Source organism: Crocodylus porosus, unplaced genomic scaffold, assembly GCF_001723895.1.
Source record: "Crocodylus porosus isolate Cpor-Errol unplaced genomic scaffold, CroPor_comp1, whole genome shotgun sequence".
Classification (NCBI taxonomy): Eukaryota; Metazoa; Chordata; order Crocodylia; family Crocodylidae; genus Crocodylus; species Crocodylus porosus.
In genome coordinates this window covers 16,541,063-16,565,958 of record NW_017728928.1, presented here as the reverse complement: position 1 = coordinate 16,565,958, position 24,896 = coordinate 16,541,063, and the positions used below count along the sequence as shown (strand labels likewise).

General features: G+C 43.6%; 1 protein-coding gene and 1 long non-coding RNA gene across 11 annotated transcripts in view; one reads left to right on the top strand and one right to left on the bottom strand.

The window, feature by feature from the left end:
• The window catches only part of B3GNTL1 (UDP-GlcNAc:betaGal beta-1,3-N-acetylglucosaminyltransferase-like 1), a 316,252-nt gene that overhangs the window by 240,700 nt on the left and 50,656 nt on the right, over positions 1-24,896 (top strand). For all 10 annotated transcript variants that reach the window (XM_019542723.1, XM_019542721.1, XM_019542717.1 and 7 more), the window contains 2 exons: positions 2,259-2,354; positions 14,707-14,831. In XM_019542723.1, coding sequence (XP_019398268.1) covers positions 2,259-2,354; positions 14,707-14,831 — 221 coding nt within the window. The remainder of the gene's footprint in view (positions 1-2,258; positions 2,355-14,706; positions 14,832-24,896) is intronic.
• Positions 16,138-24,896, bottom strand: part of LOC109315153 — a 9,373-nt gene continuing 614 nt past the window's right edge. Inside the window, exons 2-3 of the long non-coding RNA XR_002102440.1 lie at positions 19,199-19,298; positions 16,138-17,918 (exon numbers count right to left, since the gene is read on the bottom strand). This is a non-coding gene — a long non-coding RNA (uncharacterized LOC109315153). The remainder of the gene's footprint in view (positions 17,919-19,198; positions 19,299-24,896) is intronic.

Genomic DNA, 24,896 nt, shown 5'->3' with positions numbered 1-24,896 from the left:
ACTTAGGTCTTGCCAGCTTTTAACAGAGGAGATCCTGTCAGCTAAAAGAATCTCACTTTTTCCAGTCCAGTCATGCTCTTAGAAAAGATAGGTGCCCCCTTCCTTCGAAGAGTCCTATGTGGTCAGGTGTTCTTAAATCACAGTGGTCACTGACAATAAGTGGGTTATAAAAGATATCAAGATTTATTATAGAAACAAGAGCAAACTTATGAAATCATTAATTCTATGCTGAGATGAAGATAGAACTATAAAAACAAACAAACAAGATGAAATATCAGAACAATTACCTGTTTTTACCCTGCATCTTAAAGCCAAGAATGCAGTTTCTACTCAGCCCACTAGCTAAGAGACTCTAATGCCTGGAAAAACAAAAGACCAAGATTTGCTCTCAAGAGAAAGCTTAAGTATGGTTTCTTATCTGGCTATTTACGTACATACATCACCCACTGAATACTTGGGGAGCCTATGCATATAATTTTCTGCCCCTGCAAAGGTGCATGTTTACCAGATTAAAAGTCTTTCCTGATATAATTATGACCAGGAGACTCTTTGCAGCCTTTCAGATAATATCCCAAGGATACTGTCTCTTACTTAGTTTCCCCACTCTGAGATATAATCTTCTTTGAACAGCTTGAAAGCCAGGTGTTAGTCTCAAAGGGCCACTTCTCTTAAAATGGAAATTCATCATTGTCTGGAAGGGCCTGTTTATTTGGCATACCCATGTGATACTGATTTTCAGTGATTACCTCTCTTCAGCTGTTTAGGTTTTGAGCCTCTCCCATATGTGAAACTCATTATGCAATTCTGGCTGTATTATAACATAAGAAATACATTTGATATCGAGCATATAAATACAAGGCTGATACAGCTGAATGTAGTTTAACACTCCCTATCCATTGAGATCACACATGCAATATCAGCAGTCTTTTGGCTAAGATCAAGGGAGAGAGGAGGCATATGAACCCCAAGGGCTCTGGGCCTGGGGCTTGCATGTAGGATGCCTGCCTGGATTCGGAGAGTATCCGAAGCCCCAGATTAATGAGTCTGTGAGGGAGGATGCTTACCCGGTAGAAGAGCCACACAGGCTTGAAGGTTGAACTCTGCTCAGTTGAATTTTGGAAGTTGACTATTGGGTTTTGCCCAATTGAATTTGGAACTGATTTGGCCTTGAAAAAATAGGAAAAAAAGTGAAAACAAACTCAAGAAAGCAGGCATGATACCATTGAAAACCTCAATTTATAATGGGATTCATAACAAGGCCAATTTTCACCAGTGATTGAAGATTGACATGTTTTTGTGTTATTTTAAACCAGCTTGTACGAGGAATTTTCTGTGCAGTAGTTGGATATAGGCACTGTCCACTCTCAAGTTCCAACTTTTCTTGGACTTGTTCAGTCTCCTGCTTTGCCAGATATTTTGCTTTGTAAAATAGAAGAATTAGTTTATTTTACATAGTCCAGATTGTCTGGTTTATTTCATAGTTGGGATTACAACATGATTGTTCAACGTATCAAAAGGTGATTATGTATGGTTCCTGACTGTATAGCTATTAGTCACTGAAACTGTCCCAATTCAAAAATATAACATTAATAGCCATATTTGTGTCATCTACTGAAGCATTTTCATCTCTGTAACTTGATAGTGTACGCATATTGCTCTGGTTATGTTTAACAGCAAACCATATTATTGCCTTCCCCGAGTTTGACTTTTTCCCTCTTCCACAGAAATCATAGATCTAGATTTGTAATTTTGTACTATATTGAAGCCTTAGAATTTGCCACAGGCTTTCCATTTTATGCATGCATACACTGTAAAATTTTGCTTTGTTCTTCCCCACCACCACCAAGTGTAGAAAGCCTCCTTCCCCGCTGCACCTCATGTAGGGGCAGTCGCCACCCCCATTACTCCACTGTGCCTTCCCCCACCTCCAGCTCACCAAGTGTGGACTCCCCCATTGTACTGCCTCACAGGCTCCCATGTACAGCCCTGTCCCTTGGGGCAGGCACAGGAAAGAGAAACCGAAAGCAATGCCCAGAGACCCCGGATGCTGCCACAGCCAGAGTGATAGGAAAAGCAGTGGCCAGGTGAGAGTCCAGGAGCCACCAGTAAGACAGCAGTATGCTTAAAGTATAAGCGTAAATCTTTGCAGGACCAAGACATAAACAAATAAGTGAAAATGAGCTTCATTGTCAGAATAGTATTGTTTAGGAACATCCTTCTTTGTCATTAAGGCTATTTCTTGTCACCTTTTTTCTTAGGTGTTTACCTCTCATGGGCCCACTGTGATCATGCCAACCTGGTTCTGCTCCCGAGAATGGTTTTGCCATGTGGGCAAATTTGATGAGGGTGGGAAGGTGAGTGTGACAGACAATGGTTTATAATCCGTTTTTGACTCCATTTTAATAACGTGTTTCCATTAGCAGAACATTAGTAGTGTAATGCTTTCAAATGGCCTTTTTCCAGTGAAATTGAACAGGCCACAATGTAGAGGATTTATCATCAAAACACTGATTCACGCATGGGTGACTCATTCAGTCAAACATTATGGGGAGATTGAAATGTTTTCCCTTAGTTCTATCTACTGAATTGCAAACTTAATAAACAGACACCCGTCCATGTTTTCAGTGTGTTCTGTCCCAAAACTCCTGAGAGTTGAAAGAACTCTGATTATCGGCAAGCATAGTTTTGTTCACTTTTTCTGAATTCCTCTACCTATTACTTCCACAGATAGCTTTGCAATACTCTTGTGGGTAATTCTGACTCATTTTTGTAGTTCATTTGTTAAAACATTAGGTTGCAGTTATTGTTTTGTCATTCTAGCTAAAAATACCAAGTGATGTCGAGGCTCTGTGGTACAAAACATGGTACAAATTTACGCTGAGAGAGACTCCCTGCCCCAAAGAGTTTACATTCTAAATGGAGAATAGAGACTGAGGCTGCTGACAGACATGGAAAAAAAAACACACGCTTTACTGGAAGAAGCAGTGCATTAGTTCACCCCAGCTCTGCAACATCTGTATAGATTGGGCACTTCAGTGGCACTTTTATGTATCAATCAGCTATTAGATAAAAGCACCAGAAAAGCCCCACTAAAGTGCCCAAACTATATAGACATTGGGTAAGTCAGGTGCAGCTAATGCGATGCCTCTTCTGGGCATGTGCTAGGCTTGGCAGGGGTGTGCACCAAGTTTAAAGTATAGAGCTGTTTGTTGAATTTTTCTTCCGTCTGTAAGAAGCCTGAGTGTGGAAAGGGAACAAACACGTGCTGAAGGGATTTGCCTGCGATCACACAATAAATGACAGAGCTGGGACTAGAGCCTCTAATGTGCTGTAATTACAGCTTATCGGAGCACTCATTCAAGTCTGTTGGAGTGTGGTAAAATTGCCGTGCTCCAGCCAGCCTCTGTTTCTCGTGTATCAGCGTCCCCGCACTTCCAAATGGCAGCGGGGGTGCTTTAAAGCTCATCAAATGAGCTTTAGTTCAAGTGCCCCCACCACTATTTTGAAGCTTAGGGATGCTGATACACGAGATGCTGCAGCATTTTAATTAGATCAGCTTTAATTAAAGCGCCACCCTTCCTCGCCATTCCCGGAGCACATGTAAAAGTGCCATATGTCCCTTGACAGAGTACTGGCTACAGAATCCATTAGATCCCACTGCATCTTCTATTTATGTATTCATTCACGTCTTCATTTCCATAGGGCCGACTTCCATTTGCTGAAGAATGATCCTTGCCATTTAACTGATTTGTCTTTATTGCCTTCTTGCTTTTCTTTTTTTTTATGGTTGTGCACAGGTGCCCCTGTGACTAAGATGTGATATACTTAAACGTGTTCAATACCAAGCATAAGGATTTTTGGAATTATGCAGTATGCCCACACAGTGCTAATAATGACTTGCTAATCAATAAATGCTAACATTTTTAGGTCAGTTCTGTTTCAGACAGTGTAGACCCACTGTCCTGCAAACACCTTCATTCGGGAGAGAGGCTTGGTGAGGCGTCCAGAAGGTTAATAGGACAAGGCTTTGGCAGACAGAGAACTGAGTTCCAGAGGCCAGGAACCTACAAGGAAAATACTCTTTGACAGCCCCCTCCTGCTTAAACCCAGTCTCCCACTTGTGTTACACTAATCACAACTGCAGCTTTGTTGCAAAATAGAAGGTAGCAGTTTTTCACGTTATCAAGTCCCCAGGCATTTAGGTGGGATTTTCAAAGTGCTTAGCATTGGCCTAACTTTCTTCCCCTTGGATCAAATGGGAGACTTACCATTTGGATCAATGGAAACAGATTTTTAGAACAGCACTGAGCCCACTTGAAAACTGCACCTGTGTGTGTACGTGCTGACCTGATCCATCATTAGAAATGCTAATCTGATCATCTCCCTGCCCCATTTTGAGTTTTAGCCATGCAATCTATAGGTGTCATGTTGCTGCCAGTAAACACAGAAACAGACCAAGAAATATCCAGATTCCACACTTTCCATTTGCTAAAGTGTTTCTGTGCCAAAAAGCTGCATTTCTCATTTGGAATTAAATCTGAACACCTGTTCTTCATATTTCAAATGTTGGAATAAATGGCAGGCAAAAAATATTCCACTGGAGAGGTGGTGCTTTGTGGTTCTAAGTAAATAACACACTTGAAATCATGAAATGTAATCAACCTGGAAATCCTTCCTGTTGGTAAAATATATATACTTCTCCAAATTCCGCATGTGAAATTTAAATATTTTGTTTACATAGCCTCTATTTTATTAACCAAATCCTGTCTTTCAAGGTGTTTGGTCACCAGAAAAATAACGTCTTTTCTGTGTTAGCATCATTAGATCATAGAGAAGTAAGACTGGAAGGGACCTTAAGAGCTCTAGTTCAACCAGGGATCCAGCCTCTGACCTCGGTGTTATTAGCACCACGAGGTGTTATTAGCACCACGCTCTAACCAGCTGAGGTGAAGTTTCAGTGTCCAAATTTTAATCTAAACTATTCTTCTGAAATTCAGTTCATGCCGTGATCCCCCTGCTGTAATAGTGTCAGGTTAAGGTGTTATGTCTTGTGGCTTTCAGGGTTGGCTGTGTAGTTCTGCTAATAGGCTAGTTCAGTGGTAATCAACCTTTTGGTCATGAAGGCCAGATGGGTGACATAGGGCTGGTTCTTAGGCTTGATTGGCCCCCAATCCTTCTCAGACCAACATGCTGGATCCAGCCCCATGATGCTGGATTGGGCCCTGCAGTACCACTGGCCAGGTCCATCCAGTGGGATCAGGCCTTGCACCATCTCAGATGACCCCTGTGCACTCAGGTCAGGCCCCGTGCCACCTCTACTCAACCCTGCGCATCTGATCTTGTGGGACAGGCCATGCTATCCAGCCCACGGGACTTCCCAGGGATCCAAAAATTTGGCGACAGGGGAGCAGTAGCTAATACTGCTACTTCTCCCCCACCACCAAATTTAGTACCTGTGGGGAGCCCTGTGGGTTGGATGACATGGCTCTGTGAACCAGATGTGGCCCACGGGCTAGGTGTTGAGCATCCCTGGATTAGGATAGGGATGATCCTGTCTGATGCAGGGCGTTAGACTCGGTGACCTCTGGAGGTCCTTTTCAGCCCTACTTTTCTATGATTCTACTTCAGATTAGGAATTCTGATTGTAAAATAGAGATTTGCAGAATTACAGCTACATTGTATGCATTAAGGAAAATGGAATTATAAAGATTCTATTTTTGCAGTTTAATTCTGGATAATATAATAGCTTCCTGCACTGTGATGTTTGTTTAATTACTTTTGTGTGTTTGCATTATGTATAAGTAGGGAAGAGAATGTGATTGTTTAATTATAATAAGACACCACAGTTAAAATATTTGGAAATAAAAAAAAAAGCAAGTTACTAAGTAAAGTTGCAGTGATCTCCAGTGATTTCGTGATACTTATTGGAAGTAACTGATTTCATTATTCATGGTATACTGAGTTTTAGGGAACGCTGTAGAACTGGTCACCAGGAGACAATGAAAATGTTAATAGCAGCCTCTATATTTAAAAGAGCGTTTTCTGCATAATACATCCAGTGGTAAAAGGAGGGTGACATAATGAGCATATCTGTGGGTAAATGTATTAGAAGACTGAAGGGAAAGAATCTTCTTGGAGGCTATCCTTTCCATACACATGAAAGAATAAAGAGCTGTGTTACTGGAATGTGTAAAGATTTTACTTTCAGTGAGTTCAGTATGTGAAACTCATTTCTTTTGAAAACTACTGTGTGAGCCTACATTTTATGTGACCTTGTAGATGACCCCTTGCTGATAAGTAGCAAGAAGTGTTATTACAAACATTTTTAAAAATGTAATTGCTGGCTTATTATAAGTTCTGTAAAGCTACACTGAAAATGAACAAGTTCCAGCCTTTTACTTACAATTAGAGGTGCACTGATACATTGGTCCCGTATCGTATCAGCACCTTTAAAAGGAAAATTGACATTATTGGCAATCAGCCTTTTTTTTTGGCTCATGCGGCCAGTAATGTTACCGATAAATGCTGTGTGCATGCGCACAACTGCTGCACAGCACACAGGTGGCCAGGAATGCAGCCCGGCAGCCTGGAAAGCACCATCTGGCTAGTAAGTCTGTTGTGGGAAAAGGGGTGTGGGGGGAAGGAAGAGGCATGGGGAGGCAGACCAAGGTCCCCATGGTGAGGGAGGAAGTGGAGTTGGCTCTGGGGCTGGGGTAGGGGCAGACATTGCACAGCATGGTGAAGCAAGAGACAGAGTCGCAAGTAGTTCGTCGGGAGGATAGGGGGTGGTACCTGCCACTGCACACATCCTGGGAGGACATGGCAGGGGGGCCCCAGATCTGCACACAGGGGGAAGGTGGGCTACTGCTGCAAGCTGGGGCCAGGGGCAGCACCGGGCTCTTCCTGGTGGGGGAGCTGGGCTAGGGCTGTGCTCAGGGCAGGTGGCAGCAGTACTGGGAGTGGGGGGGTTATGGGGTGAGCTGTAGCCCTCCCAAATTCACCATAGCCTCCTCCCATAGCAGTGCCACCACCATTCATCCCAAGCACAGCCCAACCCAGCCCCCTTGCCAGGATGAGCTGGGCACTGCCCCTGGCCCCTCCTCTCCCTGTCTATGGAATGGGGGAGCAGCTGCTCCCAATACCTTCTCCAAACCAGTGACCCAGGTCTCAGGAAGGCATGGGACCCTTTCCTTCAACTCCATGTCCTGGTCCCTCGGAGGTGTTAACCTGGGGGAATTCATTCTCCTGGTAGAAACTCTCCTGGGAGCTATTTAACCTGGTTATTCCCAGGTTATTTTTCTCTAGGAGTGGCATTACTTCTAGAAGAAAAAGCCTGAATGTCTGCACACCTTGTTTCTACTGGAATAATGGTAATTCTCTGTACTTGGCCAGCATCTCTTAATGTTTGGTGACTATATTTGGATACCTAGAGAAATGTCTCGCAGACATTTTGGACAAACCAACTATGTCAACCTCAGAATACTTTGGAGATCATTATGTACTGTTTTAAGACTTTTAATTGAAAACACTGTAAAGGCATATAGGGCCTTGTGGACCAGATTTTGGAAACACTGACCTATAGGACAAAAGACATTTTGTAGTCCCTAAATCTTATCTGACATTCCTAACAAGTGAACTCTTTCTCCCCTCAAGCTTCTGCTGAACAAAGGAGAAAGCCAGTGAGGCATATTACATAGTCATGTTTTTATATAGACAAACTTCCTCATGACATTAGGATGAGAAACACCCCACACATTATCACTTGTGGTTTTAGCCTCATTTTGTCCCTTATTTCCAGGGCAGATCACCATAAAATATTTTCTCTTCCAACTAAATCCCCCTCACTCCACCCTCAGTTTTAACATTCCTTTTTAAGTGTATCCAGACCAAAAGAAAAAAATGACATGAGTGACTTAAAGTTTTAAACTAATATAAAAGTGCAAACAAAGGAAATTATTTTAATGAGCCCCAGGTGGAGTAGATCAGTGTAAGCTGCTGGCCTTTCTGAATACAAACTGCTGTTCAAAAATGAAGTGGCTAGATCTGAATTCTGATCTCTTCCTGTGATAAAAGGCCATAGAAAGCAGGACTTGAGGTGGTGTCAAAATGTGTCTTTGTGCACATGTGAATGTAGTGCATGCTGCAGAGGTGTAGGGAAATGTTATAGCTTTTGGTATAACTAGTACATATGTCTTTCTATTTCCATGATCCAGAAGAAAACAGTTGGAATTCACTCAGGCAGGTCAGGCATTATAATATGCCCTGGAAGCTAAAAAGTTAAGTAGAAATACATTTCTTTGGAACATGAATTAGAATATTGTCAGGCTGTCAAATGATGTGTCAAGGTGCTCTGGGGAAAAATCAGGACATAATACAGGCTCTGATTTTCTTGGCATGGTACAGTTAAAGCTGAACAGAGATCAGTACTTGAGTAGTAGCCAAGAAGAAAAGAAAGTGCTGGGGCCAATGATAAACAATACTTATAAACTTTTTGAAACCTGCCTTCCCCCATGTCTAATGGCATTTCTTGCTGGTGTATTACTAAGCTGCCTTAGAATTCCCCGCACCCTTTCCCTTTGGCTTTCACCTCTTCCTTGTTTAATGTAAGTGCTCTTTGCCAATACTACAGAAACGTTTCTCTCTCAGAAAAAAGAAAATATTCAGAGTCCCTTGTAACCCTTTAACATTATTTTCCAAATACTGGAGCAAATACAACATTGTCCCCAACTTCCTGTTTTATAATTGGGACAAAAGGACTTAAAAGTCTTATCAGGAGATGAGCAAAGGGACAGAGTCACAGATCAAAAGAAAGACTGAGAGGCTTAAGAGTGTTTTGGGAAAAAAAATAAGGGGCTTCTTTTCAGCAGAAAAAGTTACTCTGTGAAGTAATGTAATGGGGTTACTTCTAATAGGTCCTCCAGCATGTCTCTGGTGACTCTCCTAATGGAAGTTAAACTAATGGTGTTTAAAGGAATAAAAATACCATCATTTCCTAAGACAGGGAAGGATTATTTATAATTATGCAAGCTGATATCCTGGATCTCAAAGGCTTATTGCATATTTTAGAAAATAAGCAAATCTTGATTTTTAAAGACTTCAGATAATGGAGAATGATCACATCCCATGGTAAATTGCCCCAATTGTTAATTACCCTAATCATTAAATGCAGTTTAGAGATGAGGTGTATTTTTTATCTGGCTTCAGATTCTGCCTATAGGTTAGTTGACTGACACTGCAACAGCCATGTGTGTTCCCATTAGCAATGGCAGCAATACTAAAAATCACGTTTTCTGTTCCTGAAAGAAGAAACTGAACATTTGGACCCGGTTTGGCCTTTGAATTCTGTCTCAGTGGTTTAAAGGCGGAGACTGAGGTAGGACTTGGGCAGCCTCCACTCCTCCATACTCCTGCCTAGGTGTCCTCATCAAAGGTCTTGGTTTGTTAGTCGCAGGACTCTGTACAAGTCGATTCATCAGGCATCTAACTAGACCCCTTATGTGGCCAAACTGTGGCTCCGGAGTCCAAGCTTCTGAGTCCAAAATGAGTAATGTCATCACTGTAAGCAGTCACGTCACATGATGTGATGTAATGGCTATGGAAGCTGGTCACCATGTGCTTGTGCAAAGATTCAAGGAGACGCATTAACTTCTGAAGAGCCACATGTGGCTCTGGTGCCACTGGTTGGCCACCCCTGATCTAGAGGATCGATAGTTGCCTACTACTAGGAACTTAAGTTTTGATTGAGTATAGTATTACCAGTGTGTTTGTTTTTTTTCAGGTTGTGTAATACATATATGCCACTTTTGATGCAACCCCAGTGTAACACTACTTCTGCAGTAGTTTGTTGTTTCAGGTACACAGGCTACCATGTAAAGTGTGGAGTCTAAAAATCTGACAGTAAAATTCTGCTAACACTGAAGTCAGACAAAAGTTCCTTTGCCAAACTGTCTTTCACTTAGCACTTTGAGATTCCTCTGAGAATTGATAGAAATTTGGCTTGCTCTGCATCCAGCCTTTGCCATCCCACCCTTATCTGTATGGGTCAGAAAAAGTATTCCATTTGATAGACTGATTTTTCTGGACAGTTCTGATCAAGAGATTTGCCTAGCTCTTCCTCATAATGCTGATATTATTTGTACATTAATCATGTACTTGCAGTAGTATTTTACCCATATTCTCTTATTCTTTCTTTGTCTTCTTAGATTGGCCTGTAAAATCTATGGGTTTTTTTTAAAAAAAAGGTAATTTTGGGTGGTTGACTTCTTGCAACTGGAGAGTCCTCTGGGTAAGGTAAATCCCTTCCACCACAAGGAGAGAAGAGGTTCTTCCACCACCATCTCCTCTAATAGCTGCAAAAAGGAAGAGAGGGAATGTCACTGATGGGTGAGGAGGAAGGGTATGGCTCAAAGATAAAGTGGAAAGTATTAGGCAGGTGAGAAGGTGGGATCCTGATTCCCCATTAGCAGAAGTCATTTTAGCTATTATCATTACGCTTCCTTCTGGAGCTGTCTGGACCTCCCTATGAGAGGCCAGGAATGCCGGGTGTCCAGACATAGAAGCTTAAGCATTTTTGAGGGCATCAAGCACGGCAACAACAGGGAAACCATGGATAGCTGTGCTAAGCAGAATCCTGGGCTAGTGCATGCCAGTACCCTTTGAGTCCTACTCCCTTTCCCTGCAATTTACAGCTTCCCTCTGTGCTCAGCTTTGTGGCAAAGTGGGACTCCCTGCCTAGCCACAGTGCTAGGGTCCCCACTTGCCTTTGGGCACACCCTCCACTTGACTCACCTGCCATGCCTTGTTCTTAATTAAGATGCTAATTAAGGTGGGAGGCTGTCCATTCATGCCCTGATGACAGGGGGCACTATCTGCGGCTCCGTACCTCCCCTACGCTGTAGCTCATGCCTCACAGATGACATCCAGGTGGCAATATGCCCCCTGCCTACAGCTGGAACAAGCTTAGGCCTGTTGTCAGGACACTCAGTCACTCACTCTCTAGCGTCAACAACTTATTCTGCCTTGCTCCCTCTTGGAACCAGCCCCTTAGGCCATTGGCTTAGCTAGTCCATTCCTCAGGTGACAGACGTACCGTCTTTGGGCCTCTCCTGTGACCCTAACCGGGGTAGTGGCCAGCCAATTACCTGACCCGGTCTAAGTTTGTTCAAGCCCCTTCTGGGGGCAACTCATATATATAACATACTGGGCCCTCACCCCTCTGGGTCTTCTCCCCCTCCCTTGGGGCTCCTCCACATCTCTGCCCCCCTCTTTCAGGGCCATGGGGTTTCCCTCCCTCGGTGGGCTCAGGTGGCCACAGCCGTGCCTAGCCCCAACTCTTCCTCCTCGGGGTCTTGCACCCCCAAGTGGCCATAGCCACGCCTGGACTCCCACTACCTCCAATGTTACCAGACCCACCCAAAGGTGAGGGCTAGGGGAAAGGCACTCCTACCCACCTTCCACCAGGATGATAACTGGCCTGGCATTTCCTGGGGGCTTCTGTACCACTGAGAGCCCCACCAGGCCACCCACTCCCAGCAGGTCAGGACCAGGAGCCTCCTAGTCATCCCCTACAGCTCCTCCCTTACCTCCAGGATGTTATGGAGCCTTGCAGCCAGACAGTGTTACTGCCTGCCCTTCCAGTAGGAAACTCATCTGTTTATATGGGTGGCCCAAAATCTAAAATGGCCACCACAACCAAGCACCTGCTGGCTGCTTGGCTCTGGTCTTAAAGTGGTAGGCACCAACAGTGCCCTGCCACTAACACCACCACTGATTTTGAGATGAATGTAAAAGGTGGCCTGCCCAAGCTTCCTGTTCCCTTTGCAGTGACCTTACCCATCTCCCCAGCTGAGCCACCACCGCCCTGTTGTGTGTTCCAGTTGGAGACCCTGCTGCAGTCAGTTTTCAGGGCCCCTCCATGCACCCACTCACAGTGCTTTGTGTTCATATGGCAGCGGTCAGTAGTGTAACTAAGATGGGGTGAGGCAGGGGGCCTGCCACAGGCACTGGCTATGAGTGGGCACCAGGATCCCTTTCCACTGGGAGTCTTTGCCATGATAGGGGAAGCCCTGGCCACAGAAGCTGGGCAGCAGTGCAGCAGTGAACTAAACAGTGTATCTGGGATTTAGGGGGTGAGTGAAGGAAGCAGAATGGTGCTCCCCACCCCAACCCCAGATGCTCAGTGAGTGCCCTACACCACTGGCAGCCGTGCCCCATTCAGAAAGGAATACTTTAACACAGAGACATTTTGAAGGAGAACTAGGTGTTCTGTAATTCAGTTCCTAAGTACACAGTGTGCTTTGATCAAGCAATAATCCAGTTCATCAGTGTAAATTTGTTATGGGAACTGAATCTACCAAGATGCTTATCAGTGCAAATCCTAGATGTGTGTATATGACAGGAAAACAAAATCAAATGTACGAAAAAGTTAATTGAAGAATTAGTCACACTTGAAGTAAGACACATACTGCATACACAGTGCTCTTTAGGGTGGGGAGAGCCAGTCACGTATCCCAGTAAAATTTACATTATGTTTGAACACAGATGTAAATTATAGGAGACCAGGAACAGATAGACGTATAGCTGCCCTAGGGTAATAATAAGCCCTATTACAGCACATCACTCAGCACCTATTACCCACATACTCAGAGGGGTGCTGAGTATGTGGGTATAACATGGATATAAACATTATACATCTACACCCTGAACTAGGCACCAACACTATTAACTGCCATTAACTGCTTGCAAAGGGACTTTAACGGCACATCAGATTTTCGTCACATCAGATTTTCAGCACATCTGATCCAGGGGGCACACAGATCCCAGGGGGCACATGGATTCCTCCCCACCGTTCATGAGTCCCCAGTCAGGGGAAGAGGCAGGAAGCAGTAGTTGGCTGCTCATCCCCTCCCTTCTCAGTCTGTGGGAGGGGAGAGGAGGGGAGCAGTAAAGCAGTGCCCGGCACCGTCTCCATTCCACAGTGCCCCTGGCCTTGGGAAGGCTCAAGAGGCAATGGCAAGTCAAGGCCTCTGTGATTGGAAGTAGTCCAGCTGCAAGGAAATGCACCCCTCCACCTTCACCAAACCAGGTTCCCCTGGTCTGGGGAAGGCATAAGGAAACTGCTGCTCAACTCAAGCCATCAAGCAAAAGCATACAGGTATTCGTCTGTGTGAGAGAAACTCTCACAGGGGAGATCTTCCAGGTGTTAAGCTGGAGTTTAGGATAGAAGCAGGCTCAATGTCCCAGCTCAGTCATTTTGGGAGTGTCTCGAGTTGCAGAGTCTGGAACAATGTCTCTTTCTAAGTTCCCTCCAAACCCAGATGGGTTTGGATTGCATGTTTTGGACCTGTTCTGTATTGTGCTGTGTTCTCTTCCATAGCTGCTTACTCCCGGCCTGGTCATAGCTAGACTTAAGTGTGGTGAAATGAAGAACAAACACTAAGCTGCATTAGTACATTTGGGAGCTAGAGAGCTGGAAAGAATCACAGAGTAAATCCAGCTGCCTACATAAAGAATCCTCCTTATATTTACTGCATCCTAATTCTTCCTCTTACTTCAAGGCACTATATTTCCCATTTTTCTCTTCCCTTAGATACCTTTCCTTCCACACATGCTACTGGCAGTGAAAACCTACATGAGGGGTTGGGTCCAAGTTCATTAAAAATTATGTATTGATTTTTTCTTAACTCGAGCATGGGAGCTGTGGTACTAAGTGTAATATTTTAGGTAGTACCTTTATTATTTTTCCCATAGAAATTAAATGCATACAATAAATAAGGTTTATGGTTGTTTCCATGTCCATGACTTTGCCTGCTGTGATAGTTAATATAAACGTTCCCATCCCCTGCCCCCGATATTTTGTGGTTTGCATTTCTGTTATGTTGCTGCTGCATATTTTACTTGATGCCTCGGTCAAATACCGTGTGATTACTCCTGGCTGTTTAAACCATTTTTTCTTTGCATGATAGATTTGTAATACTTCTCACAAACAACGGGTGGGAGGAGAGAAACACACAATATTTAAGAGATATGATTGCTTGGCAATTATGTGTGTTGACCATATTTTACTTTAATTTTTCAAGTGGCTAAGTATAAACAGATGCTGCTTTTCCACCCCCTGTAATGACATATGTTATATCGCCTTGTTTTTTAAAGTGGATTTATCACTTTTTGTATGGCTGACTTGTAATAGAATACTAGTGGACCATAGTAATGGCTCTTTGATACCCTATCTTAGCTGCAGACATTTTTTAATAAGTTCTGCAGTGTTCTCTCTAGCCATGTTGAAGCTTCTGATTCATTCCCTGAAATAAGTCTAGACAGCTTATCCCGAACTCATTGCTCTGCAAATCAGGTTAGTAGTCTTGTGAGCATTCATAACAGACCTGAGGTTTCCTAGATTCTGGTGCTTCAGGAATTCCTGGAGAACAGCCTTTGGTCACAGTGCTTCAGCTCTGTTGTTTCTCATCCAGCTGAAACCAGAAACCAATTAATGAAAATTAAAGGGTAGGAAGCACTGATTTCATTTGTCTCCTAACACCTCCAAACTTCAGATCATTTTGAGACACAAGTAAAAGCTTGCCTCTCATTTTACTGATCCTGATTCACCTGTCCCTTGTGGGACCAATGAGAATATTTGAGTGTGAGCCAAAGAAGAAATTGTACCTGTGTAAAAAACTCTTGTGGTTTGAACGAATGCCTCTCTTTCAGGGCATCCCAGAAGACTTACTGTTCTTTTATAAACATGTCCAAAAAGGCGGCGGAGTCTTTCGAGTGGACCAGTGCCTCCTCCTGTATCGCTACCATCCCCAGGCTGCAACTCATTCTGTCCTAGAGTAAGACATGTTTTTATAATACAATCAAAGCTGTTTGGTGTCAGGATGCCATGAGGGGAGGTGTTTAATCTTTCTCAACTGTCAGTGGTCAAGAATGTGAATTTTTACCAAAAGAATGAAATAACACTTGTTTACCTTAGCACACATGAGTGAACAGAGTGAAAGTGAATAGCTATAGTCATGCCTCAGTGTTGTAAAAATGTGGAGAGCATAACACAACCTGCTGGTAACATATTGGAAGAAACAAGATGCTCTCACTTTTTTTCTTTTTTTACCATAACCCTACTTTGAGGAGAGCAGTGGAGTGGTAATGTTGAGGCTGTGGGTATCTCTTCCACTCATTTACCGCACCCGGAAGAGCCATGCTGAGATACTGTGCTTGCTACCTACTGGACTATAAGTGCATAAGCAGCCATGGCCTGTCTTAGTTGGGCACAGTAACTGAGCTGCATAGATATAACCTGCAAAACAGGTAACTTGGATATCTTTAGTCTGAATCTTGTCACTTATTCACTGTGTATCCTTGCCCAAATTACTTAATCTCTTTGCCTCAGTTTAACCATATGAAAAATGGGGAGAATTGTAACTAAACAGTAGAAATCCTAATTGTTTTGTCTTTGTAAAGTACTTTACAAAAGTACACATGATACAAAAGTACACATGATAGCTACTGAGATCCTCTGACAATAGGTACCATGCATAAATGTGAACCGTTATAGGAATGGGACACCCTTTACTGACCTTTGAGAACCCGGGTTATTGTATTCTGTTTTTACAGTGGACTTCCTCTGTGAAAATAAATTTTGTAGAAGTGCTCTTCCCTTGATATGCTCATTTTGCCCTTTAAAAGCTCTCTCTCCCACTTGTTAGTTCTGCAGGGTCGGCATGGGTTACAGGAATAAACTAGGTTACTTCTTTCCCTTTTCTTTCTTTGCTAATAAATGGTTATCTAACTAAATGATTTCCTTAGTGACACCTCTTCCTTCACTGTCACTGCAGTGAGGACCTTCAGTAAACTATTTTATTGTTAATACATGAGACAGAATGAGGTTTCCACCTGGTACATCTACATACGTGCTTTACTGTGGAGTTGACTAAATAATTCTACAGTTAAGCATCACAGTCTACACATGCACTTAAATTAGGGCGCAGTAAATTAATTAACTTGACCATAGGATAGTACTGTCTGGGATAAGTACTCTCCTATAGCAGCGCAATTATATATGCTTAAATGCATGTGTAGACTGAGTGGATCTGTCTGAGGCATGAAAGTGCGACAGTGTGGAGGCTCCCTGATTCCTAGCTCTGTACTGTAGGACCCTTGTGCCCTAGCCAGCCCTTCTACCACCACCTGGAGCTCAGGGTTGACCCCCCAGATCCCCTGCTGGCTCAGGGCTGCTCCACCCTGGCTTTAAATGCTACCGTCCAGGGTACATGTGAAGATGCTGCACTCAGGAGCAGCCAACTCTGGTGCGAACTGCCCTGGAGTTTATTGCTATATGCTAATTGCATGTGTAGATGCACCTACTCAGTCAGTCTTAGCTGCGTAGGCTATTCAGGAATAATTAGTAAAACCAAAACCATATTTTTGCATGTGTATATTAACTGGATGGTATGCTCGTGTCTCATGCTATTATAGATTTTAATATAAATAATAAACTATGAAATATTAAAGCAGATAAAAACATTACATGCCTTTTCTAGGCAAATCTAGGTCAGATAACTATAAGAAAGAAATCATTCTTTAAAGGGTGGTTTTTCCTGTTGTGTGTTGTGACCATTTTGGCAGTTGCTTACTAAATTCAGCCATGCACTCTGGGATGCTAAAACTCTTGGAAGATGGCTGCTCGTTTCTGTGGGAAAACATCTTATTCTTGGAAATGACCTTGTTCTGAATTTACTGCAAGCTGTTGCTTATTCAGATGTGCAAGGTTGTGTGGCACAGGCATCCTGGATTACAGCATTCACTTAGAATGTGGAAATGCTCTAAACTGTTTCAGATGTGCAGTTTGGGTATCCAAATTGGCATCTTTCTTGTCTGATTTTCAGCAGTCTGGCTTGCTATTCTTCCCGTTGGCTCTTTTTTCATTATTCTTCTTGTTGATTTGTGTGAGTTTTTTAACATGAGGTTGAGTAATAACTTTGTTTCTGGGACCGTTACCCTCTTTTGTTCCTAAGTTGTACATGATTTTAGCCATTGCTTGATACTGACAAACTCAAGTCATGTTCTTGTGAAAAAAGTGAAGATTAGAAGTTCATTGGATCTCTGACCTTATAGGATCTTATTAATAAGGATCTTAACAATTTCTTCACACTCTCCACCAGCTCGTTTAGTAGTTCTGTTACATTTCTTTTAAAAGCCCTTTTTTGAGCCAGGTGATTTCCTCAAACAGTATTGTACATCTCTCCATCCTTTTATAATGATCAAAGTAATTAATTAACTAACAATATAAAATTTGTCACAGAAATAATGCCTATGAATTCTCTAGGTGGGCATGAATTGAGTCAGTAAGCTATGAAACAAAAATACTTCTGTCTTTCCAAAACCAAAAAATAGTTATGAGAGGTGATATATAAATAATAAAAAATATGTTTCCCTTTAAACTCACACTTCAAAATTAAGAAATACAACTTGATAAGATGAAAAATATGGTTTGTTTGTATTAAGGTGTGTCACCTAATCTTTCAACAAAGTTAGCAATCAATTAACATTTGAGTGGGCTTATCCAAATGTATGAGAGCCTTTTATACCCTCCAGGGAAAAAACCAACATAAATGTAATTTTGCAACTCACAACTTGTTAGCAACCCCCCCCCCCCCAACTGATTGGCTAATGGCAGGCAGTTCTTTTTATCTGATGATGTATAAAGGTAGTCATTAATGGTTTTCTGGTCTTTTCCCATGATTGTAGAATAAATGACTGGAGGGTGGAAGTATCTGTGAAGTAGAGAAAAAGTTTACTCCCAGCGTCCTGTATGCTAGAGGCATCAGAGTATGTTATTAAGTATTTTGGGCATGTGACGTTGGGATCCAAGTGAAGCAGAGTATAACTTTGTGTTAGAAGTCTTGTTCTCATTACACTGACAACTGAAAAACATGACAAATGTAAATTCTGTGAATGAGCAACATAGTTTTCTCAAAGTAGTTCTTCAGTTTTTCGGTAGAATTTAATAACTAAAAGTCTGTAAAATCTTATGTGCTGGATCTCGGAGATACAGACAGTTTTAGCTTACGTTGCAGCTTACATGTTTGAGCTGTGTATATGTTATGACACAAAACCAAGATTGACTAATCTAATGCAATATGGGAGGTAGCTTTATAAGAAACATAAAAAACATAGCTTTTATCTTGCTAAGGGGAAGAAAATTAATTATCCATAAAACAACTTAATTTTGTAATAAAATCAGTTTAGTAAAAGATAAAAGAAATCAAACAGCTACAATTGGCCTTTTATTGCAGTTTTCCATGCAAATACTATATTGGGGGGATGGCTAGTTGTATCTTTTTTCACTTACAAATTTTCCATTTTTTGGTCAAAACAAATGAAAACTTTTTTTTTTCCAACAAAAATGACAAAATTCTGTTCTGGAAAAAAATTATATGTATTTATATATTCCTGTGAGGTAACATTTTTCCATTTGGTGGCAAAAGCAATGTTATCTTTTTGTGAAAAAAATATCCCCAAAACTTGAAGCATATCTTCCAAAAATGTAACTTGGACTTTAAATAAATATTATTTCCTTTGAGTATTCATTTTTTTCAGAGTTTCTGAAGAAGCAGGGTTGGGTTTTGTAATGCAGAAACATGCATTAAAGCCCAAAGCAAATGGAGTGTTTGTTCCTGGTATTTTGCATATGAAGAATGGGCTTAGCTTTATAGTGCTAATTCTGCACCCTTGAAAAGCAATAAGTGGATATAATTTACATGACCTACCGAAGTAGGGGTTTCAAAGATACAGCCTGTGGAGCCCTGTCATCCAGCCCATGATGGGTACTGCCTGTAGGTCTCAGACTGGTCCCATGGGCTGCATGTGGCAGATACCTTTCTCAACCCCATACACTGTATGTGGCACTTGCAGCCAGTTTGGTGTGCACTGCATGTGGCATGCGATACCATTTTGGGGCATGCAGTATATGAAGGGTGTGGGGCCAGTCCAGGGTGCAGACTCTATGCAATGCCCATGGCAGATTGGTATGCATACCGGATCTGGAACACAGAGCCAGTCTGGCGCACAGAGTGGCCCCACGTCCCTCATTCGGCCTGTGGGACTCAATGTGTTTAATATCCCTGTACTAAAGTAATCCGGTTTCAGGTGCCATAGATTTGCTGTGCTTTCCAAGAAAAAGAAGAGAGTATTCAGTATGTACCATGCATGGTTAGTTTCTTGAGTGGTTTTCCAGAGCAAGGGGCCTCATTTCAGTGATGATCACAGGTTTGGTTACCTCATTTCCCACGTCACTATATTCACTGTAAAATAAATAAAAAGAAAAGCAGAATGTATTTTTGTAGAGCTGAAAGAAAGATGAGGTCAATTATGTTTTAATTTTCACTTCCATTTCTGCATTTGGCAATTTAATTACCATTGGAACTAATGACCTCATTAGGGTCTTTAAAAGCAAATGACATTAACGTTTGATGGTCTGTGTCTTTGCTTAATAAGCCTTTCATGAAAAAGAGGCCACAATACAAACTCTGCCTCAGTCAATGACCCGTGACCTGAAGATGAACTTGGACCGTAATAGAACCTATTAACAGTACAAATGTAGTAACTTGATGGAACATTGGAGTCCAGCAATTAAATGAAGTTCATGTGAAGTTCAGCGGCACAACAAAGAAACAACCAGTTCATCCACCAGTATGTCTGTAATATTCAACAGAGAATGGGCTTGATCTGGAAGGTTCAGATCAAGTTCTAAATTTCCCCCAAAAGAGTTGCGATGAGGGATCTTGGACCCTGAGTCCAAGATTAAGTCAGCTGAGATTCACCTCTAATGTAAGCCCCTCTGAATCTCTCCTGTGTAAAAAGTCACAGAAATCAAACTCATGCCTGAATAACTCTTGTCTTCCGAAGATCAGTTTTATTGGATCCTTGATGCATGTTCAGACCAATGGATGTACAGATGTCCTTAGACTGATGGTGCTACAGGAGCCACACATCCAGCAGTACTATTTTTGCTTCCTTACAGATGTCAGGCCAAACTAGCAAAAGGCTCATGGTTGTTGTCTCTTCAAAGCACTTGCAGTACATGTTGTTTTTTTGCTCTGTTGATTCACTTGCATGACCTCATCCATTGGAGGTCAAACAATATGGAAGAGAAATTAACACTGCACAGAGAAGCGTTTAATCATATGGCTTTTATTATTATGTGGCCTGTCATTTCAAAATAGGAAGATGCTGTATCGAGCAGATGTGCCCTGACTCCTGCATTCATCCAGTGGGTCACTGTACATTCTAACACAGAGCTTTATTGTTGAATTATTTGTGTGGCTGGCATGGTAAGAGCTGCTTAGGGGAAAACGAACATATTTTATACTTATATGTACCCTCTACATGAATGACCCCACTTCACTCCTGCAAAATTTTGGCTTCTCTTCTTCTCTGCACAAGCATCTAATGCCTACGGAAAGGCCAGGGCAAGAGATGTCTTGGGAAGATTATGAAAGAAAGAGGAGTAATTCTCCAAACTGAAAAAACTAACATTTTTCTGTGAAGTGACAAGAATATAAAGAAAACAGGAATAAAGTACAATTCACAGATTTGCCTCAAGTTCACTAGCTTGAATTCAAACCTGAACTTCTACAAGGTTCCAGGGGTATTTTGATCCAGACTTTTGGTTGAGACCCATCTCTTATAAATTGAGCACAAGCTTGGAAATATAAATTGAGCACAAGCTCGGAAATGCAACTCAATGCCACTGGGAAAGAAGTATCTATCTATCTAGCTTAATCCTTTCCGTCATGGGTGTAGAACAGGCAGCCATGATCTGGCAGTAACTGAGCATAATGATACCTTCCAGTTTTTACTGGTGGCTATGAACATGTAATGAAAAGCCTGAAAATAACTGTGAGAGAATCTTTTGTGGGAGGTGGTTTATACAACTAAAACAACTTCTCCTAGTTTCATTTATTTCAGGTATTTCTTTAATTGCTCTTTACAAGTTGCTACAGTTCCCTTCTGTTGCACCTGCACTGGCTCTTGAAGTCTGGGAAAATGGCATTCCCTTATTCCCTAAGGCAGGAATCCCAACTACTTGTTCTGGGAACATCCCAATATAGGAGGCAAGCTAGGTGAACCGGAAACCTGAAGGGGATAACTGAAATTATCTAGCTTTTGACACTCCTTAAGCTACATCTTGCTCAAGTGGATGAGATGCATTGTCTGTTCAGTGTAGGCTTTCATGAAAACCAGCTCTGCATTCATCAGTTTAATTAAACGTTAGTCTCACATTTCTCTTCCGCCAACTCATACCTGCTTGATGTTCATCCATATGACAACCTGAGGATGTTTAAAAAAAAAAAAGAATTCCAAGGTTATGCTTCACAGTGCATGTAGCCCCGTTTTGTAGAAATAGGGAAATCTGACATTTCCCTATTTGTCTTTTTTGCTGTGGAGTATTGCATCTATGCAGAAAAGATGGTTATTGATCATGCATCTTCAAAGATGCCTGAATAATGATCTTTCATAAACTATGATGTCAGCAAAAGAGATCAGAAGTTTTATATGTATTCATTTCATGTACACAGCTCAAAATACTCAGTAGAAAAAAAAATGGTATTGACCATTTACTGAAGACATTTCTCATGGCCATATAATAACCCCATTAATTTGAAATCTAATGCACTTGGGATCTCCTAAATTTAATATTGATGCCATTCATATACTTCTTTATATTACTTTAATTAATTATTGCTGGTGCAGTGTGTTACTTGGTGGGGCTCCTCCATCCAGGAAGATACCACTGAATAGGTACAGGGATTCCCCAAAACAAGGGAACTCTGCACAGTAAAGAGCACTACTTTCTGGATCCCCTGATCCTATTGGTCCCTTAAGCCTCAGTCTTTCCATAATCTCCCTGTACTCCCTCTCTAACCTACCACTTTCCTTCACATCATCAAAATTTGCCTTCTGTCCTTCTTTCTTCTCCTTTTTCCTCCATTCAGTAAAACCTGTACACCAGAGGTGGGCAAAATACGGCCTGCAGGCCATAGCTGGCTTGCCAGGCCATTCTGTGTGGCCTGCAGAGCCCCATCCAAAAAGCAGTTACCATGGCTGCCCCTTCAAAGCCAACAGGAGGTGGGCTTTCAGAGGCCACATGCTATTTGACCATGTGGGCTCTGTGCATCCAACTCAATGGAGCTCCTAACACACCATCTGGGAGCCCCAGATGGAGGCACCAGGTGCAATAATGCATGACTGGACAGATGATGAGTGGAGAGGGGACCTCCTGCCTGCAGGAGTACAGGATGAGTGTGGGGTTTGTGGGTGTATGTGGGTGGGTGTGGGCCTCTCCGCCTTAGTGCACAGCCCTCACTGCTTGCTGCAGCACTAGCAGTGGGTGCTGGGCCCTTGGGGCATTCCTGGCCTGCTGCAGGCAGAGCCCACCAGCTGAATCCCAGGAACTGCATGTAGAGGCATGGAGCCTGCCTGGCCCATCACACTGGCATGCACCTTCAACCCAAACCAAGCTGGCTTCATGCCAGCACATAGGGATTATGGCACTGCTGGCAGGAACTGTGTGCCATCAGGTCAGGCTAGTCCAACTCCATGCCTCCACATGGGGCTTCCAGGATTCCAGTGGAGAGCTGCACGTAGTGGCACAGAGCTTGCATGGGCCAATGGCACATGATTTCCCATGGTTCCCAGTCCATGCACCATCAGGCCAGGTGGACTCCATGCCTCTGCGTGTCTTCCCACTGGAGTGCTGGAAGCCCCATGTGGAGGTATGGAGTTGGTCTGTCCCAATGATGTGCAGATCCCACCTGCCATGCTGGGAGCCCCACATGCTGGCACAGAGCCAGACTGGTCTGGTTCAAAGGCACACATCAGCAGCCCGAGTCAGCTGGGCTCCAAACCACCATGTGCAGCTCCCAGGATTCAGCTAGAACTGCATGTCATTGGGGGGCTCTGCCTGCCATAGGCCAGGAGTGCCCCAAAGGCCTGCCTCCTGCTGCTGCTGCTGCTGGCAGCAAAGGCTCTGTGCTATGTAGTGAACATGTAGTGAGGCGGCCCATACTGACCCACAAACCCCACACCCACACACACTCACAGACCTCCCTACAAACCCCACGCCCACCTACACACACATCCACACCCTTAAAATTTTGTGATTTCATTACATACTCCCTTTTCCAGGTCATTGATGAGAATGTTGAGCAAAACTGGATCCTTGGGCAACACACTGTTGACCCTCCTCCATGTGAACAATGACCATTTATCCCTACCTTTTGAGCACGTCTATGTGTGATTCTACATTGCCACAGCAATGCATTATGGTGATGTAACATCCATGGGTGTCTACATATGACCAGCAGATACTTCACCGTAGCAGTGCACTCCCCCTTTATAACACGCTGCTATGGCAAAGTAGCTGCTAAAAATAACCCTGCATTGCATGTATGGTTCAGCAGGAGCAGTTACTGCTCTGTGTTATGGTACTCCCAAAAAGTACTAAAGCATGGCATAGTAACAACATCACTATAGGGCAATGTGTAGACGCGCCCTTTGTTTCCTATCTTTTAACCAGCTTTCTGTACACAAAAGGCCTTCCTAGGGGCCGACCAAATTCATGGCAGGAATGGGGTGCGCGGTGGCTCCTTTAATCCTGCGACTCCACCACTGATTGGCAGAGGGGCCCCACTGCTCGCTGCTTACTCCTGATCAGCAGGAAGGCAAAAAAAAAACAGTTTTAAATGTGGCACCATTTTTGCCTCTCACTGCTGATGGCCCTGGCAGCCATGCTGTCTGTTGCTGAGCGGCTGGGAGGCAAAAACAACACTATATTTAAAACCACAGCTTTTGCCTCCCCACTGATGAGGAGTGAGCAGCAAATAGTGGGTGGGGGGTGCACAGGGGAGGCTGTAAAATAAAGGGAGCCATCAAGCACGCCACTCCTCACTTCTGATTCGTGGGGAGGCAGAAAATCTTGGTTTTAAATATAGTGCTGTTTGTGCATCCCAGCTGGTCAGAAACACAGTGTGGCTGCTAGGGCCCCTCAGCCAGTCAGTGGTGAGAGGCAAGAATGGTGCCATATTTAAAACTGTGGTTTTTGCCTCCCCACCAATCAGGAGTGAACAGCGAGTAGTGTGCCGCCACCGCCCCCCTTCCCCCCCCGCCAGTCAATCATGGACAGGTGCACAGAGAAACCTGCAAGATTAGAGGAGCCTTTGGTGAGGGATCTTGTTAAAAGATTTTTGAAAATCTGAGTATATTAACATAGGCAGCAGAAGGCTGGGGCTAATGGGGCTCAGCCCCCCAAAATGCAGGGCAGCAAGTAGGGTCACAAGGTAGCCCAGCTGTGGGCTCAGGGCAGCTGCAATAGGGGTGGGGAGGGGCGTGCACACAGCCAGGATTGCAGCTCAGTGGGTGGATCAGCAGTATGGCAGACAAGTATCAATCTATTCTGTGAAAGGGAAGGGTCTGGGGGTAGGGACAGATTGAGACCCCCCCCACGGTGAGGGAGAGAATGGGACACAGGCAGGGGCTGGGGTGAATGGGACCAAGCCAGGCTGGGTGGTGGGACGATCAGAGTGTGGGTGGCTTGTCCAGGGATGCGGGGGGGAGGGGCTCCCGCCACTGTGTGCACCTCAGCAGAGGCCCAGGGGGGCAAATGCCCCCTGGATCTATGCATGGGGCAGAGGTAGCTGCATGCTGCACTTTGTGCCCAGCTGCAGCTGCCCCGGGAGCAGCATAATGCCATACGCATCCTGCTGCTGGGCTGCACCAAACTGGGGGGGGCACATACCCCCTGGGCTTTCCCGGGGTGCACACAGCAGCAGGAGCCCCCCTCCCACACCTCTGAACAAGCTGCCCTGGCTCCTTTCATCCCACCACCCAGCCTGGCCGGG